We start from the raw sequence: 21,350 nt of genomic DNA, 5'->3' as shown, positions 1-21,350 counted from the left end.
GGGCCGGGGTTAAGGGCAGTTAGCCTTTAGCACCTCTTGGACCACTAAGATAGGAAAATTATGTATTTACTTTGTCTTTTTCTTTTCCATAAAAGTACACTTTCAGTTAATGATAATGAAGACCAAGATACTAGTATAGTTTGACCATTCTGAAATTAAGCGTAACAGTAGTTATATTGAGACCAGTACATTTAGGCACAAAAAAGTCTCTCTCCCATCACCTATATTTGATTTATGAGCATATACTAAAAGATATCCACCTCATGTACATATGCTAGTAAGCAAAAAATCTAGTTTGTTCAGAATATAAGTCAGAGCAAAATTTGTCTCAGTATTTAAAAACCTGTTCATGGCAAAGATGTACAGTGGGAACCACAATAAGCAAATTAAGGTGTTTTTTCTCAATGATTAAGGTGGTAGAAGATCCTCCATACCCTCTTTTGAGACCTGACGATGCCATGAAGTTTTTGGTCAAGGCCAACTGCCAAAGCCCTTCCAGTGTTCTGAGAGGGAGGGAGACTATATAATTCACAGTTCACCCTTCACAATTCATCTACAGAAGTACTTTAAGGTAGGACCCAGGAAACCTGAGGAACCGGAGGAAGGACCCATACTTAACACAAGGTTTTTTTTGTCCGTGGACAGGAGACCAGAGATTTCTGGCACACCCAAGAAGTATTAAATTGTGAGGCTGCATTTAAAGAATAGAGGCATATGTGCCTTGAATATTTTTGCAGTAGGTGCTTTTGTTTATTATGTGACCTTTTAGGGGAAAGCCTGAACTGACTGAGTTGACTTTTATTTTTAAAAAGGCATTCTTCAATGGACATGGTGACATATGTCACTTCTTGAAAGAAGAATTCCTAAACATACAACATTGAACTAGGAAGCATAAAATAACCTAGATCTTTGAAGTATTGCTTTACAGAGGACATATTTGTGAACATATCAATCCCAACTGGTCTCCATCAGCCTCTGCTCACATTAGAATCATAAATGGGATATGGCTGAGTATCACCTCTTTGCACAGAAAGCGGTAAGTCCAAATTAGAAGGTAAATCTAATGGAAAGCAGGTGACAATTCCTGTTTGGAAGTTGTGTTGATGAACACTGATTAGCCCCCATGTCTTTGCACTGTAACTCTCCATTCTTAGAAAACTATCTTTCAAAAGTTTAATGTCTGACAGCTCACCTGTTTAGATAGCTGTTCCTCACATAATTTGTACAGAGTGAAGAACTTCCTTGCCAGTACAATATTATCTATGAATCCACAACTAGCCAGTTTGACACGAATTATGATTTGGCGATCAGGAACCATCATGGCAACTGAACGAAAGTTTATCTTCAAGTTTTCAGGCAACTCTTGTCGCCCAGCATATCCTGGGTTCTGATTATGAGTAAAGTGTTATAATTCACTTCACTGAATGTAACAAGATAAATAAGCAAATAGATTTCTACAGAAGTCAGACCAAAAGATTAATTATTATCATTAGACACACTTTGCACAGCTAACACAGATAAACAGGTAAGTGCTGAATTTTATTTCTTCTTATGCACCAGAATTATTTACCCAGTTTTAATCAGCTACACCTGTGCCAATCTGTGTTCAAGGTAATCTTATTGCACGGGTATCAGAGGAAACACACAGGCACAAGAATAAATATAATTAGTTGACTTTCAGATCTGAAATTGAATTTACATGGGTAGTTACTAGTACAAATAGTTTAGCAGGGAATTGTACACATTTGCTATGGAACCATTGAAACTAAACACTGCATATCAACTTTGTAACAAAAATTACTTCTCAGTCTGGAAATTAATTTTAGGAGACTAGTGATTTCAGACCCAGGGGGTTAGTAAATACAGTAAAATTTATCAAATTTTATGCAGTGACACTGTGGTATTTTCACTGAAAACTCACCACCACCACCACCCCTCCCACCCCCCGCCACCCTTCAGAGTACCTACCATAGTAAGAAACAGTCCAAATTCAGGATTCATTTCCACATTATCTCCATCGGTGAATATAAAATTCTTTTTACGCTCCTTCTTACATGTCAATATAATTGCAATTTGCTGTGCAGCTACTGATAATACTGGCAAGTCGATACGGTTAAATTCATCAAAGCAGCCCCAGGAGCCAGACTGAGCAAGACCTTGAATAGAAAGAAACCTCAGAACAGTCCATTGGAGAACTCATATCAGATGATTAAGAAGCAGCAAATTTGTCTTTACTTGAAAAGAAGATGATCAACCCAAGTTTGAGACAAGACCAGTTATTCAAAAATAGCCAAGAAGAAACTAGGTACAGTGCAGATACCACAATAACTTGTACAAGGTATTTAGAGGTCTTAATTTGGTCACTATTTTGCACCTAAATTGCCCACTGGCACAACCAATTGCTGGTTCAAAAGAAATAACCTAGAACTTTCTCCCAACATTAATGAACTGTATGTGGTATTTGACAACATAAATGTTGCCTTTACAGTTCCTTTGGTACTTGATCATCTTCTTTTAGATGACACTGTTTGTGAAGAATTTAAAGAAAAGATTTTATACTACATGGCAAGTCAGATTGCATCCTGTTTCCATACTAATTTCATAATCAATTAAACAGCCTTTGACTTTAGTATTTATAAACAGTGCTTAACCTTAAAAACATTTTTTAAAGAGAGGCCAAGTTAGTATTAAAGGAATATGGCCATTTTGTTTTATTTGGCATTTCTTCTCATATGTTATAAAATGGAATTACATTTCTTTTTTGAAAAATAGAAATGAAATTTCCTTTTTGAAAAGTCACCACAAAACACAGTCAGAAAGGTTTCTGTTGAGCCATATCCTTTTAATAGGAAAAAAGTACTGCCATTAATACAGGGAACTTTCTGTTTTCTTTTAAGCTGAACAACATAAGAAATATTGTTCTTATAGAATACCGAAATCACTAATGTAAACTGTAGACCATAACTGTTGAGTATGTACTACATCTTGTTTTACAAAGAGTTGTCTCAATTTGGGATTTCTCACCTTTGAAGCATGGGAATTCTCACCTTTGAAGATTCTTCCTAGTCCTCTGAAATCCATCTGGTCTGAGCAGTTGAAGACTACTACATATTTACCAAGGCATCTACCCATATCTTTAGTAGTTTCCGTTTTGCCTGTCCCTGCAGGTCCAGCAGGTGCTCCACCCATGTTCATTCCCAGGGCCTGTGCCAAAGTGATGTAACATCTACACAGAAACAGACTGTTTTTAGGTATCTGCCTGCATTGTTCAGCTAAACTTGTCTGCTTAATGACTTAAATGAAAAATGAATCAGTGTGACTTGAAGCCCAGTTCCGGTACAAGGAAAGCCCTTAGTTAACAAATGTCCTTAGCATTTCTGCTGGGGAAGAAACATCCTCCAATTTATACGAGGAGAAATGAGCCACATCAACAGTCTTTAGAGCTTTTATTGGCCATTTTATCAGCTCAGTCTGTACACAGTAAAGGAGATAGTTGATGGGGATGCGAAATAGTAAGTGGAAGTTCATGAGGAAAAAACAGACAACAGCTCCAGAATACCAGCTTCAATCATTTTAACTTGTTTAATTGCTCAGATTAGCTTAACTAAAGTGGCTCACAAAGTAGCCAATATGTATAGTGAAGCAAAATACCATATTCACCTCTCGGGCACTGAAAATATATGTTCTTTTCCATCTTTCATTCCTATGAATCTATGACTTGACCTTATGCAAATTCAATGCAATTGGCCCAGTAACAATGTCAAATAAAAAGCTTACAGATGTTTCAGGCAGCTCAAATAGAGAAGTTCATTTTAGTTATTTTGAGTTCATCCAGGGATCATCCTATCATTGCAGACCACAGTCTAAGCAGGTCCACTCTGAGAAGATCCACTCTGATTTCAGTGAGCTCAGCTCTCAGCCCACGCCTATATTTATGCAGAAATTCAAATTAAGATCTACAACACCAGCTACATTAAATGCTTAGCTGAAGTCAACATACTTTAATCTGAACTTTGGCAGCTTCTCCACAGTGGGAGGTTGATGAGAGCAAATGCTTCCACTGACTTCCCTCACTTCTCACAATTTGAAAAGCAACAGTGTTGACGGAGATGCCCTCAGCATTCGATTTAGCAGATCTTTACTAGACCCTCTAAATCAAACTCCAGAAGATCTAACACCACAGCATTGATCTCTGTGTAAATATAGACATGGCCTCGTATAGTACTGCACAATAGGAACTTAAATTTGTGGGTAATCTGTGCAGTATTCATGAACATTTTCATATGGAATTTAACTCAATTATTTATTCTATTTTTTTCTAAACTAGACTACTTATGTTACCTTTCCTCTCAATAGCGTAGATGTTTTAACTCACAAATAAGTCAATATAAAGATTAATACAATATATAAAAGTAAATACGATTTTCTAAAAGATATTACATATTGTAAAGGAAAAGAACAAAAGTTATGCCTTGATTCCCAAGTCATGCAAACTCACTGACGGTAAGACTGAATAGGACATAAATGAGAAGAGAATTTGGCTCCAAATAAGTAAAACTTGGACACAATCCTTGTCTTAAGAAACCAAAAACTATGAACATTTGGGTAAGTAATCAAGCCTTGTTACCTGTCAGTGAGAGGAGTTATGACAAGCCTGTCAGTACAGCCTAAGAATTCATTCTGGTATGCAAAACCCACATCAGTGATGTTAATCATCATCTTGTCAGAGTCTTCATTGAAGTAAAATCTACATTGTTTCAACCACTCAAAGTCTGTGGGACTTTTGACATGCAGATGGCACTAGGAAAGTATAAAAAAACGCAGTAGAGGGAACTGATTAAAACCAAGCATTTTTCATTTATACAACACATGATGTAAGCAAATTTTTTCATCAAAGTTTTTGGAGGGGCCCCATGGACTCTAGTGACCATATAAAGTCATTAGACGCTCAAACTTTATGATATATTCCGAAAGACCTAAACATAGCCAAACAGCTTGGAATTTTATTCATCTGCCTTGGAAAGAGGGAGGGCTCGTTTAGTCCAGCTACCATTTGATTATATGATATTTAGGAATATAAGAACCTGCATTTTCTACTGCCTTCCACCTTGGAGGCCTGTGCAAACAGCATGTAAAATGCCTCCAGATCTGAAAGAGGAAGGAAGTAGAGAAGAATTAAAAGAAATGAGGGTATGTCTACACTACCACCCTAGTTCGAACTAGGGTGGAACGAGGCGTACAGATAGTTTGGAATGGCTTGCTAGTTCGAACTATCTAGCCCGTGCCGCGTGTAGCCGCGTGGCACGGGGTTTGAACAAGCCGGCATTTAAAAATGGCGCCGGCCGGCTTATGCAAATGAAGCCCGGGAAATTCAAATCCCGGGCTTCATTTGCAAGTGCGGTATGCCTACATTACCCCGCTAGTTCGAACTAGCGGGGTAGTGTAGACATACCCTGAGAGAGGTCTTAGCACAAGAGCTTTTTTGCATGTAAGTGCTAAAGTGTTCAGATACAGTAAAACAGCCGGAGAAGTGGTTAAAAAAAGGAAAGCTGTCATGTAAAGTGAGACACTGGAGGATTCTCTTCCAAACTATCCCTTATCTAAAATGTACTTATTTTTATTCCTAAATAGGAAAGGTTGGTGGGACTAGAGAAAGGTGAGTCTTGACTGGCTAAAGAGGGGATGAAAGAGCAGCAAGAGTCTTCTTTCTTGAGATCCCCACAAGCAAGAGAATAAAATATACCCTCATCGGTGTCTTTACACTTTGAAAATCTAAACAGAACTTGGGTGGTAACTAAGGATGTAAAAAGTCGGTTAAAAATCTTAGCCATTACATGGTTACATGCACTGCAGGCTCTGACGTGCAAAGCCCACAGCAAAGCGTTCCTGGGAGCAGGGCCACCAGACCCTGTCAGCCCCGCTCCTGGGGTGGCTTCACTACCACAGAGTTTACCTGACCAATAAGCATCATCTTAACAGTTAACTAGTGAAACTCTTAATATCCCTTGTGGTAACTTATGTACTGTTGGCAAGTTTTCTCATGACCTCCAGAAGGTTAGGAAAAATTCTCCAGGTTTCCTTGCAGGACAAATATTTTTATTTTCCTTTTACAATACTTGTCTCATTCCAGATTACCATGGATGCAATTTAATAATCTTACAACCAATATAACCCTATATTTCTACAAAACGATAGCTAGCTAGATAGCTAGATAGCTAGATAGATATGGATATGGATCTATGTGTGTGTGCAGCACATCAACAGACAGCTTCTGAAGGGTTTGCTTCCTCCATAAGAAGAAGCAACCCTGAAAGAAAGGTCAGAGGATGAGCTATTTCCTGCCTGTAAAAAAGTGGAAGGGCTTTTTGAGAACAAGCAATAGGGGAACTGCCTTTGTCCTTTAATCCAACAATAAATACATGTTCTGTTGTTACTTAGCTTGTGCCTGGATCATCATTCCACTGCCTTCTTGGGTTATGCCACCAAACAAGAAATCACAACACCATGAAACAAGATTTGGCCTGCAAGCACCACATAATAAAAAAATGCTTCATGTATTACTAAAGTCAATGGATATTTTTGGACTGAGTTGTAATTTATACGAGGCATTCCCCTCGATCTAATTCCATTAGGCTGCTCTGGCTGTGTGACATAACTACATGGATGTAAGTGTATTAGTCTTTGGGTATGTCTACACTGCAAAGTTAATTCAAAATAACAGCCGTTACTTTGAATTAACTTCAATAGCGTCTATACATGCAAACCGCTATTTCAAATTTAATAGTGGAGTGCTTAATTAGAATTTGGTAAACCTCATTCTACGAGGAGTAACGCCAAATTCGAAATAGCTATTTTGAAATAAGTGCTGTGTAGACACTTAATTCAAATTAGATGGCCTCCAGCCTTCCCAGTTTCCCCTGGTGGCCACTCTGGGCCAAACCAGGAAAACTCTTCTCTTCTCCCCCAGCCCCGGAGCCCTTAGAGGGGTAGACTCTTGCGGGACAGCACGTGCCAAAGCCAGACTTGCCAGTTGTCTCTGCTTCTGACCCAGTGGCCCCATAATGAGCCGGGCAGCCAGTGCCAGCCAACCGTCCCCCGGCCAGTCCCCCAGCATCCAGGGGCCAATCAGGGGCTGTAGATTGCACGTGCCCACCTAGACTGGTGCGGAGATCATGGACCTCATAGAGGTTTGGGGGAAGGCCCCCAATGTCCATGATCTCCGCACCTGGAGGAGGAATGTGGCTGCCTATTTCACACAAGCCATTCAACTGAAGCCATAGATATCAAGATTCAAGGCCAACTTTGCCTTGAGCAGACAGCCTTTCCAGGTGTTCACAGTCACAACATCCAAACATGTATAAAACTTTTAGCTGAGAAAGCCACGTTAATCCCAAGTCTCTGCTCTGACTGGGAGAGGGAAAATCGGCAACAAAACATGGAGCGATCTATCTCTTCAGTAATGCCAACTCCTTTAGAATTGAGGCTCTGAACAACTTGCAAAATTTACATGGAATTTGGTAAAAAATTGTTCCAGAGTTGACCATTCACTGGAAACATCAGGGAATTGTGTTTTGGTCTGATTCCCACAATGCAAATTGGCTGCGTTTAAACTTAGCCCAACTCTGAAATTATTAACAGTGATAATGAATTCTTAAATCCTCGCTCACATCAGCAATTGTAAAAGCAAAGCCTATTTTTCTAACAAGACCAAGTAGTAGAAGTCACCTGTTGTCTGTCAATATTTTTTCTTCCAATCATGTAATAGCCAGACGGAGTTCTTCTTTAGTTTCAAAATTATTTTACTGCTTGTGAAGTAAAACCCTTAAATTATCCATGGATAGACTATAACCTGTTCTACAGTAGTGAAAGCTTCCTCACAGTATCCCAACACCACACTTCACAGGCATAAAATGGAGAATCAGTCACTAGATATCGGTATGCATAATTTAATGTTTAAAAGGGATCATTCAGCAGCCATTGAGCCATGTTTAATAGAACACCGTGACAGCACACAAAAGGCTATGCTGAATACTTACCAGATCATCAAAGATGTCCCTCTGATGCACATGGATAGTGATTAGTGTCTCGTATTTAATTCGCTCCACAGGACTGAGGTCTTTAGTTGTCATGTCTATGAGAGTGTTCAGCAGGTCCAAGAAAGATTGGTTTGTCTTCTGCATTATTTTTTTATCATACCTGGCATTAGTCAATGCTTCTTCTGAGTCTCTTGTCCAAATCATTTGGATTCCCAACAACCCAACCTTTTGAAAAAACAAACAGTATACTCCATGGAGTTTTTTCAGTTCAAGCACATAAATATGCTTTTCTATTAATACTTAATAAATTACTTATTAAAATTAAATGCTTAAAATGTATTAAAAGGTGTAACTCATCCCTTTATCAGAGAAATAAAACTAATGAGAGTAAATGTTTCACATCTCAAGTTCTATTTGATGTACATATGTGATGCCTTTTGAAAAATCAACTTGAGCTGCACACATTTGAGGACAATGCATTTTTTTAAATCAAGGTTCACTTACACATTTCCTCCTAATCTAAACTATCTGCACTATTAAGGCTATGTCTAGACTGCACCCCTTTTGCGGAAAAGGGATGCAGATTAGACACATCACAATTGCAAATGAAGCGGGGATTTAAATCTTCCCCGCTTCATTTGCATGAACATGGCTGCCACTTTTTCCGGCTCAGGGCTTTGCCGGCAAAAAGCGCCAGTCTAGACGAGGATCTTTCGGAAAATAAAGCCTTCTCCGAAAGATCCCTTATTCCTCTTAAAATCAGGAAAAGTTTAGGATTGTGAAAAGTTTTGGCCATGGTGTCACAGATTAATTTTTGCCCACAAACATATGCATGCTTCTTTGTTGTACTGTTAAGATTTGAACATTTGGATTGCACAGTATTAAAAAACTAACAAGACCAAGTACTGAAAGATGTTAAGTGACTTTCAGTTTTGCATTTCCATAGCTGGCTGCAAATTTCAACACAACCAAAGCTGAAGGGACCAAAAATGGCAAAAATTATCTGAGAGCAACTCCTCACCCTTTTTAATAATCTTACCTGGGCTGGGAAAAAAGAAAGAAATTCAATCAGCTGGAATCCAGTTTCCTGGATATCCATGGCTGCTTGGCGAATGACAGTATGTAATGAAGACTGGGATTCCTTTAAGAGAGAATTGAGCCAGACCTCCACATTACCCTCAGCCATTACGGGTTTATCCAACTCAATTGTCTCACCCTCTCGAGAACAAATCGACAGAATTCGATCATATATCTAGTTGAAACAAAAAAACATATATAATATACAGATTATTGCAATGAGCTTGTCATTTCTCCAACATCTCTACAACACAATTAACTATTTTTAATCCTGGTAATTTATTGAACTGGCCAGATTGCACCCACCAAAAGAAAGGAGCTACTGTAACAAAATAATGACTAAATCCCGGTAAGGTTTACTCAGAACCAGGGTTTCCTTTAATAGTGTTTTAGCAATAACTGAAGTAAACTTTCAGTTTACTACATAAGTGAATAAAAGGCTGTAGGATAATCTCACTTGTTTAGTTTTATTTCTATTTTTATCATAGTGCCTCAAGACCCCCAATGATCTAGGCACTATACAAACGTACTCTCTAACCTTGAAATCTTAAACTAAAATACAGACCACGAGTGGGATGCTTAAGAACTTGCCCAAAGTCACACAGCCACTCACTTGCAGAGTCAGGAGCCAAATCAGTGCCTTAATTCCAAGATTATACTCATTGTATAAGAGAGATTTTTTTAAATCTCCGGAAGGTCTTCAATATATAAAGCAATAGGATTTGTGCTCCTGAAATTTGCTGTCATTTTTGTGAGTCTCCTCACCAGAAACCTAAAGGTTCAGTTTCCCATTGTGCCCATACCCCAACAGACTTGCTAAGAATGAAATCAGGTGGCAAAAAGACTTCTTACATTGTACACTCCCGGTGGTGAGCACATTTGCAATGTCAGTATTCTCATGACCACCAGGGCTGCTTTTGGAACATACCAATACTGGTACAAGCCACTTCAGAATGTGACTAATGAACTGGTAATACTATTTGCCTTGAGTGGAAAAGTGTGCTTTGTTTGGAAGAGGGAGAAAATAGTACATAACCTAAAATCCAATTCAGATACTGAACTCTTGGTCTTTACAGACCTGTCTTTTAAAAAAAAAAATACAAGATAGACATTCTTGTTTTGCCTACTTTCTAACTCAAACTCCTGGGCTTCAAAGGTTTGGTTGAAAGAGTTTGGTTTTAAGTTTTGCAAGTGACATAATGGAGGGGAGAACCTAGACAGGGGTAAAATTGTTTCTAACCAAAAAAATGTCATGCACACAGAGCACATGCTTGTGGAAAGCTAGTTCTCTTTCGCTGGAAATGCAGGGGGAATATTATAGTAGAACATAACCTTCTCTTTTCCATCATAGATGTATGTTTTCAAAAGTTTAATCTCCTGTGAAGAATGTGTCAGTGTTTAAAGCCAGTAACTTGATGTTATGTTCCTAAAGCAAAAAATAGGTACACATTTCTGAACTAGCATCCTCATTCTGAACACAATTAGTCTATCATGTGAGCTAAGATTTGTAATCCAAGCCTTCACAAGAAAAAAAAAATTAATCAGTACTAGGGTACTCAGGATCCCTAGTGAATCTGCCACATGCACCATTTACCCATATAACTCTGCATTTAACAAACATTCATCATTTGCCCCTTTTCAAGACAAGTGTGGCAAGATTAGAGCAGTGCCCACCTTTTCATGGAACCTGACAGTTTTAATGTTGTCAAAAACATTGAGCAGGTGAGCCTGTATAGTGTGAGAGTCTGATGCCTGGCCAAGTATCTCCAGGAGAGCAGGGTCTGACACAAAGAAGAACCGAGGAAAGGAAAGTCGTTTTTTCTCCAGGTACCTGAATTTAAAAGAAAAAAGGCTCATGGTGGTAATTTATTCAGCACTGCCTTCATAAGGAGAGCTTCATCTGCTCTCTTTAGTGATGAGAGAAGTTTTCTCAACACAACACATTAATTCATTTCTCATTAGTGGTAAAAATGGCATCTCAGACCCATTGTGCCCCAATGGGTTAAGATTCTGCTTTGATGCTTCTATTTAGTATTACAGATGATCTCACTGTGAAAGCCAGTCGAGGTTACAGATCACTCAGAAGAGTACTGTAATGAAAATTTGAGAGTGCAGTTCTAGCTTGTTGAAGTTGGATAATTTTGTTAAAATGAAGCTAATGAAATCTGTGCCAGGTTTCCTTTACTTCAAAATTATGCATTAACTTGCACCTTCTCCCTTACATGCATGCACGGAAAAATAAGCCTGCACTCCCAGCCACAAGCAAGAGAATATTACTAAAGTAATTATTCTATTGTCTAGTCCTGTGGTTGTACTAATTATCACAATTTTCTTGCCCTTGAACCTTACTAACAGTCTTACCCTGTAAGTGACTTTTGACAGATCTCAAGCTGTTCTAACAAGTGTGGCAACAACTGTCCCAGGGTTTCATCTCCAACACAGCACTGGACCACATTTGGCATCTCATGGGCCCGCATCAAGATCTTCACCCATGATTTATCTATGTTAGAGAAACGCTTGGCTTCCTATGGGGAAAGAGGGTGGAAAAGTAAGTCATTAACGTAACTGATATCTTCAACTCGGATAGAATGAATTCTAAATTCCTGAATGCTGCTAAACTAATGTTCAGACCACTCAGATTTTGTCAACTATCCCCCAGAATATCAATTTTTGTTAGGTGTAAAACAGGCTAAGAATTCTCTGTAAAAGCTTTCACACTTTATTGTCAAGTCTCAGGCACTGAACCCAACATTTCCCTTCCCTACTCATCCTTCCTTGAAGTAGGAAGCAAGACTACTCAGTCGCTAGCATTTAGATCCATCACTATTAAATAGAGCACCCCAGATGTATATTACTTACCAACAATAATGTTAATTTTAATACTAAATAAAGTAGGAGACATGTTAAATGAGTAAGACTCCCAGCAGAGCTGTATCCTCTTAATTGGAAAGATGAGTAAATACCTTTACCAAATATAAGTGACTAAGGTAACAGTCTAAACATAGAAAAGCTTACTGGGTCATCTAATGTAGTTTATCTCCCCAACAGTACAGTAATGTTCTCGATTGTACAGTCCATGTTATACTCAGTCTAGCTTTAGTTTGTACTCAATAATGAAACTTAGACTATTCCATAGGCAAATCTATTTCAGATAAGTTTTACTCACAAAATTCGCAGTAAGAAGCTTAGATGGTGCATGGACTCTTTATACAAAGTGATTTCACTTAAAGAATATACTTTTTAAATTATAGGGGATTTACAACATATTTCATATACACACACATTATGATGATTTGTTATTTTTTATGACTTCATGAATGGCTGCCTCAACTGCTATACTCAAGTTTACAAAGCAATTGCTAAAGGTACGTTTGTTTTATATCAGGACAATGAAATTATTTAAGTGCAATTGCCTGTGTTCCTAATTATTGGATTTGTACTTGGAATTAACTTGAGTATACCATAATATATGTGATACAAACTGTGCAAACAAAGGGTGAATTTGATACTTAGCATGATGCAAAAAAGTAAATGCTAAAACCTACAGGTCTAGAAAATGCTTCGGTCATTTTTCAAATTAATTCAGTTGTGTATGTAGCAAGAAGAGTTAAAAGAAAGTAGCTATTCAAAAACCTTTGGAAGCTGCTTTGCAATGTCTCCTCCCACAAAAACAGCCTCTAAATAAATCCACAAGTTCTGCACTGTCATCCAGTTCTCAATTATATCCGTTGAGTTGGAAAGGTAGTGTACCCATTTTTGGATCTGTGCCTTGAATGGGGTATTGTACCTAAAAAACAACATAATGTTGCAGCAATAAAAAGAAAACTATGATTTTTAAAGCATACTTAGGCCTTATCAAGCACAAGACATATTAAGTGGGGAAAATTCGTGTCTTATGAAAATTGGATAGCACTCACACCCCCACACACATATGTAATACACTACATTGATTTGATGTCTTCTATACACATCTACAATTAAAGTTTTTTCCTGAATCAAATCTTCCTCATCAATAATCCCTGGACTCCAATGAGAAAATTACAGTAAGGAAAGCAAGACTTGATACACAATCTTTCAAAAGCCCTGCATTCATAAATATAGGCAATGTGAACTATTCTAGGAATGTTGAAGGATCAATGATGTTTTTAATGATTTTTTTCTGTACCAGCTTACATAATAAAAGTTAATACAACTGTCTGTAGTATAAGGAAGTGTGAGTGGTCTTTTCTGCAATCTGTAATTATATTACAGATTGAAAAGTGTCAGAAATCCCAAAATTGCCACCAATATTCCCCTGAATAGTATCCATCCATGCATGAATAAATTTTGTTATATACACCAATGCACGCATGGATGAGCACCACTGGTAGAAACACACACTGCCAGTTATGGGCATTGTGAGCACTCTGCTAATCAGCTGAGTGGCATCTGAATCAGTCCTGGGTGACCGCCCAAGCACTGAGCTTACAGGGAACACTGATTGCCACTACTGTGTAGCCACATTCTCATTTAATTGTTATGTCCTTAGCGCCTGTCATCCAAGATTCCCCTGATTCTTACATCGTTACATCACATTGCTGAGTTGCCAAAAAATATGAAAATCCAGACTGGTTTGCAAGAGATCAATTTTTCCATCTAAAGAAAAATTCCTCTACAAGTGGATAACAGTTAAATCTCTTAAATTCAGTCATTTTAGACCCTTTCTTGAACCTGAGTCTGTATCTGTGGGGAGTGGGTACCAAGATCTTTTTTATTGAGCTAGTGATTTCATGTGCTTTTCACTTATGACCAATACCAATTATTGTTCTACAGTCAGTACCTAGCACCAATTAGTGTTTTGTACTCTCAGCCCTGTTCGTGCCAAGTTCTGTGAGCTGGGGCCTGTCTCTTGCTCAAGGCTTAGCTTTGCTTTATGTTAGTCATGTTTTACCCATTGTTAACTAGGCCTCAAAGCAGGCCTGTGCTGCATGCGCTCATGTTTTAGGCCCTCATCTTACTACAGCCCACAGTCCATGCAATTAGGTCCCCAGAGGAGAGGGGTACAGGCACACATAAAAAGAATTCTTAATCCTTTAGGTTCCAATCCTGTACCATGGGTATCTGTTTATATCTACATGCAGCCCCACTGAGATCAATATGACTCAGCAATGGTAAAACTGACCACCAGCCTAGGGCACTTTTCAGGATGGGGCATGTTTAGCACTAATATACTTGTGATATTTCGGTATTTATTTTCTAATTTTTCCTCTTACGTTGGAAGGGGCAACTTTACCTAAGAAGCCCAAATGTTTTACTAATAACGAATGCCCTCTCCTGTTACCTGTTGCTCAAGAGAGAGCCCAGAACCATCAAGCTATCCTCCATGCTAGCAATCGTTTCTGAAGTGCTGTCTCCTCTCAAGAGCAGCTCACCACGAGTTTTAAAATTGGCGAAGGTGAAAGTTTTGTTGTCCCACTCGGCAATAACCTGTTTCAACTTCTGCTCAATGTCTCTCTCCTTCACAGCGCTGATGCAAATATCCTAGTAAATAAACAGACAACTAATATGAGTAGCTCTTTCAGCTCAGCCTCAAGCATCCCCATTCTACTACCCTCTCTCCCCATCAGCATTAGCTAAGCTCCACGGTTAGCATGAATTGGTAAGCGTGAAGACCGCCAACATACTTTTCATGTGCAGAAACAATGGAAACGTCTGTATTCCTCTCAACATTAATACACCTGAAAAAGGCAGGAAGTTTGATACTGCTATTCCTCTACAGATGCGATAAACGGGAAGGTAGAGAGCTATTCCACTCACACATGGCAGCCACACCAGCTGTTTAACGCCAATTTAAGAATACAAAAAGCTGCGTGGCTATATACCTACCGTTTCTCCAGATCATCTTTCACCCTCTGTGAGTGTCAGGGATTGGATGACCAGTTCAATAAATGTTCTCTCTAAGCCTCATTACTGCAAAGCAAGTCAGCTGTACAAACTGTAACTCCTGTGCTGGGTCCCATGGCAATCTTTAAGTCTTTACGGGATTGATGTCACTTTTGAAGGACACTCCACGTGAAAGCTTTGTTACTTCATAAATGAAATTTAAGGGAAACCGTAGGAATGGGCATTTGCAATAGATACCTTAGTGTAATTCTGAGTATGTGAGAGTTGCTGCCAGGTTTATGGATTCCTTCTATTTAACTACAGGTTGGGCATCTCTTATCCAGCACCCTCAGGACCTGGCTGATTCTGAACCAGGGAATTTGCTGGACTAGAAAAGGTTCCCTGCCATAGCCCCCAGCCGCCACCTATGCCAGCTCCAGAAGGGAGAAGGGGAAGTGGGGAGACTACCTCCAGCCCCTGCCGGGCTGCCTGCTGGGTTGCTGGCTCCACTGCTGCAACCCGAACTGCCTTAGGCTATGACAGGCTCCAGCCCCATTCTGCCATGGGCTGCTAGAGACCACCTCTGGCCCTGGATGGGCTGCCAAGACCTGCTGAGTCCTCAGGGTCTGGTCCCAGATCCACAGCAGTCCACAATCTCTGGCCCTGCTTCTGCAGGCTGTCCAGGGCTACGGACCAACACTTCCATGGGCTACTGGGGCTGCCGCCAGCCCCAGTCCCATTGCCGCGGGCTGCCAAGAGAGGCCCCTGCCCCATGGCTGCCCATAGGCTCTGGCCCCAGCCCACGCTGCCATGGGCTGTCACCAGCCCAATCGTTTGCTGCCAGGGGCTACCCCAACCCGGTCCTAGTGCCGCGAGCTGCTGGGAGCTGTCACCAGCCCCAGCTCCTGCCCTGTTCCACTGCTTCAGCCCAGCCCTTCCTAGATTGCCTCCTGCCACTAGGTTACTGGGGTTCTCTGATCCAGGAACATCTGTAGTCCTGCCAGACCACTGATGTTGCTGGACTAAGGAATTCTGGTTTTGGGAGGTGCAACCAGTACTATGAAAAATATCACATTAACAGTATTACAAGGCCTTCAGAAGTATTAATTTCTCATTTCTGTGCCATTCTAACAAATACCTCTATTTCCTCTTTATATTTCAGCAGAGGGGCTTCCATGATATTTCTCAATTTGAAGGTCTCGCTTTCCACCTCGAAACGGTGTTCAGTGAGATCTGTAATCCTCTTCCAGTGCCGAGCCATCATGGCCTTATTTGACATGAGCTCAAGCAAAGGGCAGCACTCACTGAAATCATCAATTGTCTTCTTTAGATCCAAAAATGCCTGCCATTCCTTTAAAGCATGAGGAAGTTTGCGACACCTGCAATCAGTTAACTTTTTTAAAGTTATATTCTTTATATTATATTATATATTATATATATTATATTATATTATATTATATTATATTATATATTATATAAAGTTATATGTTCTTTATATTACTGAATTTGCTAAAGTTACAGAGCAACAACAATGGTACAGCACATTTCTTTAGTTAAAGTAGAGTTTAGTTTAAGTTCCTTGAATTTAGTAACTGTGCACGTGCTTTAGGAGAACCTGTTTTCTACATATATTATTTTAAAAAGTTTTTCCTGCAGGATGACAGAGTGACATCATCACATCACATTGCATCCCACAGCCCCTCCCCCTCAGCTGCCCTGTCTCCTACCTTACTCCCTCCTCCCCACTGCTAATCCAGCAGGGATCAGCAACCCAAGGCTCCTGGACCCCAATAGGAGCAGTAGCACTGAAGGTGAACTGCTGCTGGTGGGCTTCTGGGAGGGAGGAGGAAAACTGTAGAGGGGCTGGCAGAAAGGTCCACTTTAGGGGGGGTAAAAAAGCTCCAGCGACAGGGATGGGGCAGCGGAAAGGCCCGTGGAGAGGGGCAGGGGACCACTGGAGAGGCCCACTATGGAGGGGCACCAGACTGGGGGACACTCTCGCACCTGAACCAGGTTAGGAGGCACCCCGGTCCCTGAGCTGGGGACAGAGTTGGATGTGCCTCTGACAGCCACCATGTGGCAGGCTGCCGGGAGTTGCAATTTCTGGGTGAGAGAGGAGCCAGTGGCAAGGCCCATGGCAGGGAGCAGGATGCAGGGGGGTAGGGCCAGAATAGGGATCACCCCATCCCCTGAGCCAAGCACCCACTGACATGGCTCAGGGGGCAGGGTGCCTCCTGCGGGGTGACCCCCAATCTGGCCCTCCCCCCCACCACAGGCCTTGCCACCAGCCTCCCACAACTGCCCCTGACCCAGGGCTGGATGTCCCTTTTGCAGCCATGCAGCTCTTCCACCGTCCGGGGGGGGAGTCACATGGGAGCTGCAAGGGCTTGGGTTGGGGGCACAGATGGGGAACAGGAGGTGCATGAGAGCTGTGGGGGCTCGGGTTGAGGGACAGGGGCACACAGGAGCCACATGACCTCTCCAGGCCTCAGGTGGGGGGGAGGAGGAGGCGCGCAGGAGCCGCAGAGCCTTACGGGGCCTCAGTTGGGTTGGGCGTGCAGGACACGTGCGGCATCCCCCGGTGGCCTGGCGAGCGCACAGGAGCCATGCAGTCTTGCCCCTCACCAGCAGGGGGCTTGAGCCATGTGGCTTCCCCCATTGCAGCCAGAGGAAGAGGTCTAGGTGCTGTGCTCCCTTCCCTCTCACTGCCAAAGGGAGAGGGCCAGGCCAGCTTTGGCCTCAGTCTGGCCCAACCCCTCCCCCACTCACCAGAGTGGGCAGAGAGAAGGAGCCTGACCAGCCTAGGTCCACACACACACTGGAGGCCGGAGCAGGGAGAGCCAGGGCAGGCCAGGGCTGCCATGCCTCAGCCTGGCCCTCCCCTGGTGGCTGTGGAGAGCCGGGTCTGCCTACCCCTGAGAAGGGGGCTAATGAGTGTAGTGAGCAGGGGACATTGCCCCCCTAGTTTCTTTATAAGCTTATTTCACTGGCTGCAAATCAGGGAAGACAACATACTTGTTCTAAGGAGTTCAGCTGAACAACCTTACAACAAGCATTTTGACTGCCTGCTATTCCATCTACTTTACAACAACTATTATCCCAGTAATATTTCTTCACCACAAACATCTCTGGAATTCCTTTAAAGTTATTTTTATATCCCAGTGAACATTTGCTAAGTTTCAAAAATGATAAAAAGTTTAAATTTTCTCCAATATTCTCCTTCCCCCATCTTTTCAACAATACTTCTGGTTACAGAGTGCTCTGTGGCAGTATTCTAACCAAACATGCAGGAAAATCAGGCTTGATTCTTCAGTTCGCTCAATTCCCTATTTGAGAAGCACTTCAGTTCTACATACCTAAGTCAGCCCCTGTTAGATAGGAAAAGTGTTGGGTAACTCAGAGGCAGCCCAATAGGCTACTGAAGTGGTCCTCTGTAGTGGCAAACTAAGTTAAATTATTTCATTTTATTTTAGAAAACTAATTATCAATTCCAAATTTATCTTCTAAACAAAAGAAAATTATTTTTACTTAAAAATAATCCCAAGGAACAAGAATCCTTTAACTCTCAAATGATAAATTACACCCTTTTGGTGAAAACGATAAAAGAGAGAAGACTAGAAATTTCCAACTAAATTTTAAGGAGCAAGAGCATGCTTATGCAAGTGTAGTGAATGAAAGGCAATCCCTACCATTTTTCAACAAGTAAAAACGAACAGCTTAACTATCTGTACACACTTCCTCACCTGTTCTGAAACTCCAGAAGTTCATTGTTTATTTTTGAAATGCTAACTTCTGACCAGAGGATATCGTAGTAGCCATTGACCGTGTCTATAACGTTACTGTACAGGCTGTAGAGCTTCTGTAGCAGAGTCAGCTGTTTCTTTATCTCAAGTAGCTGAGGATACTGGGTAACAGGTAAGCCAAAAAGCTCTTCCCCATCACTGTAGGTAATATATTTTCGGTACAGGCTGTCAAATCGATTCTAATAAAAATATATAGAGACAAGTGCTAGCATTTTGTTCAGAGCTGTAAAAGAGAAAACCTAGGTCCTAGCTCCCAGGTAACTATAATCAATTAGGTTCCAAACAGGATACCTGCACTTAGTAATTACAGTTCATTAGACAAATTCTGTATGTAAAATCCATGTCACCCATTCTTGCTATTCAATGTATTATTCCTTATAACTAATATAGAAAACTTTGTCCCCAGTTGGCAAAATTAAGTAGGCTATAGCCAAATCTACAAACAGATTTGTAGAATTTATTTAACTAACTTTTCTGCTAAATTATGACTGGCTTCTCCCCTGCCCCTCTTTCCCCCAAATAAATGATATTTTAGTTAAGTCTTTGGATTAGAAATAAATACCTGGAACATAATAAGCCTGTCCCTGGCTTCCTGAGGCTCAAGACCAACAGCCATTGGTCCGTTCTGGAAGAAAAAAGTTAAAGATGCTGTTCACCAACTTTAAAAACAAAGCATGTTGCACATATGAATTCAATGTCTGTTAAAGAGTTAACTTTAATAGTTTTTAGTACTGAGTTTTGCTACTCTGATTTACACTAAATAGTACTTTCACAAGAATATAGTCCCAGAGAGATCAGCATGTCCACTCATAGGGAAAGGCATGTGAAAGTAATTAGGGTAGTAAAAGGGGATTCAAGTACTCTTCATACTTATTGAGTTGGGAAGGAACTATAAGAAGAACACATCTAATAACCCTTTTTACTCATGAGAGAGCAGATATTTGTAAACTAGTTCACTGGAGACTGACTCTGCTGGTCTTCTTTACAACAGTGAAACGGGGAGGGTGCAAGCTTCCATCCTCCTAAATGCCAGATAAACCTTGCACTCACATGAGCACAAGCACTATTCAATAGGCTTGGTCTTGGTATTTAACAGGCTACCTAAACATTGAACTATCATCCATAGTTGCCCCCAGCTCTCCTTGCTGAGCAATCAAAACCTCTACCACATCTCCAGAAAAAAAAAGTAACTGACACCCATGCTCCATGATCACAGCCATTCTGCAATGAAGTTGAACACCATTGCATTTATATTGGTAACACAAAGAACTTGCATGCTATTTTTTTAAGTTTCTTGGAACATACGCCTTACCGTTTCATACTCTGTATAGTACTGATGGCAATCTTCAGTGAATGTCTTCACAGTGGTAATTAGTTCTCTTCTGAAATTGGGCTGCAAAGCTACCAGCTCATTCTGTACTTCATTTGCCCGGACCAGAAGCTTGTCCCAGATATACCGTAGGGTGTCCACCTTCTCCATTTCTTCCTTTGCCACCAGCAGCTCATATTTGTTTAACATTGCATAGGATTCCTGTCAGATCAATGACAGCATCTATATCCTATATGTACAAAACATGCTACATTCTATGCAAATACATACATAAATCTGCAACATTTCAAACATTTTCTGGCCTAAAGGTAGTGCCAGATGGCTTTTCAGAGAAGCAGGAGGGCTACACTCATATAGTTATGCATAAACAAATTCAGGAATCTGTGAACACACACAAATTAAAATTACTGTATCTCATCCTCAGTATTTATCTCCTTGGCTCTGATGGAATTTTGTTTGGCTGTGTCTACACCGGGCCACTTATTCCAGAAAATCAGCCGCTTTTCCGGAATAAGCTGCGAGCTGTCTACACTGGCCCTTGAATTTCCAGAAAAGCAACGATGCTCTACTGTACAAAATCAGCCGCTATTCTGGAAAAACTATTCTGCTCCCGCTCGGGCATAAGTCCTTATTCCGGAACACTGTTCTGGAAAAGGGCCAGTGTAGACAGCCCAGTAGTCTTTTCCGGAAAAAAGCCCCGATTGCGAAAATGGCGATAGGGGCTCTTTTCCGGAAAAGCGCGTCTACATTGGCCACAGACGCTTTTCTGGAAAAAGGGCTTTTCCGGAAAAGCAGCCTGCCAATGTAGACGCTCCTATTCCGGAAAAACTGAAAACGGAATAGTATTCCATTTTAAGCAGTTCCGGAAATTCATGCCAGTGTAGACACAGTGTTTGCGTTTCAACCTGTTGTTCTACAATTATTTTCTGGTTATAATAACAAGAGCCTATCTAATCTACAAATTTATTTTCATTGTGAAAAGGATAAGAAGAATACAAGTGATACCCACTATAATGATCATGTTCACCACTACTTCCAATAAAATGAGGAGGAGGAATAGCAAAACATTTTACAATAAAATAAACAACAGATCTTGAACAGATCTTCTTTTACATATATACTTAAACCAGTATTTCTCAAAATGGTCCACGGACCCACTCTGAGAAAGCTGCTAACGGGCTGCTCTGGCTTGTTTACTTATTTGCTCCATAGCCACAGAGCCTCACAGCTCCCATTGGCTGC

At 40.8% G+C, this 21,350-nt stretch overlaps 1 protein-coding gene across 2 annotated transcripts in view; it reads right to left on the bottom strand.

The window, feature by feature from the left end:
- DNAH5 (dynein axonemal heavy chain 5) overlaps window positions 1–21,350 on the bottom strand; it is a 246,615-nt gene that overhangs the window by 112,978 nt on the left and 112,287 nt on the right. For both annotated transcript variants that reach the window (XM_089776436.1, XM_089776437.1), the window contains 14 exons: window positions 20,091–20,309; window positions 19,341–19,403; window positions 18,719–18,957; window positions 16,114–16,354; window positions 14,434–14,633; window positions 12,747–12,900; window positions 11,475–11,638; window positions 10,788–10,944; window positions 9,076–9,288; window positions 8,037–8,261; window positions 4,628–4,800; window positions 3,048–3,226; window positions 1,969–2,156; window positions 1,193–1,387 (listed from right to left, as the gene is read on the bottom strand). In XM_089776436.1, the coding sequence (XP_089632562.1) occupies window positions 1,193–1,387; window positions 1,969–2,156; window positions 3,048–3,226; window positions 4,628–4,800; window positions 8,037–8,261; window positions 9,076–9,288; window positions 10,788–10,944; window positions 11,475–11,638; window positions 12,747–12,900; window positions 14,434–14,633; window positions 16,114–16,354; window positions 18,719–18,957; window positions 19,341–19,403; window positions 20,091–20,309 (2,610 nt within the window). The remainder of the gene's footprint in view (window positions 1–1,192; window positions 1,388–1,968; window positions 2,157–3,047; window positions 3,227–4,627; window positions 4,801–8,036; window positions 8,262–9,075; window positions 9,289–10,787; window positions 10,945–11,474; window positions 11,639–12,746; window positions 12,901–14,433; window positions 14,634–16,113; window positions 16,355–18,718; window positions 18,958–19,340; window positions 19,404–20,090; window positions 20,310–21,350) is intronic.

The sequence above is a fragment of the Pelodiscus sinensis genome, chromosome 2, assembly GCF_052426305.1.
Source record: "Pelodiscus sinensis isolate ZL-2025 chromosome 2, ASM5242630v1, whole genome shotgun sequence".
In the NCBI taxonomy this organism is placed as follows: Eukaryota; Metazoa; Chordata; order Testudines; family Trionychidae; genus Pelodiscus; species Pelodiscus sinensis.
The sequence above is the reverse complement of the archived record's forward strand: the minus strand, read 5'-3'. Positions and strand labels throughout refer to the sequence as shown.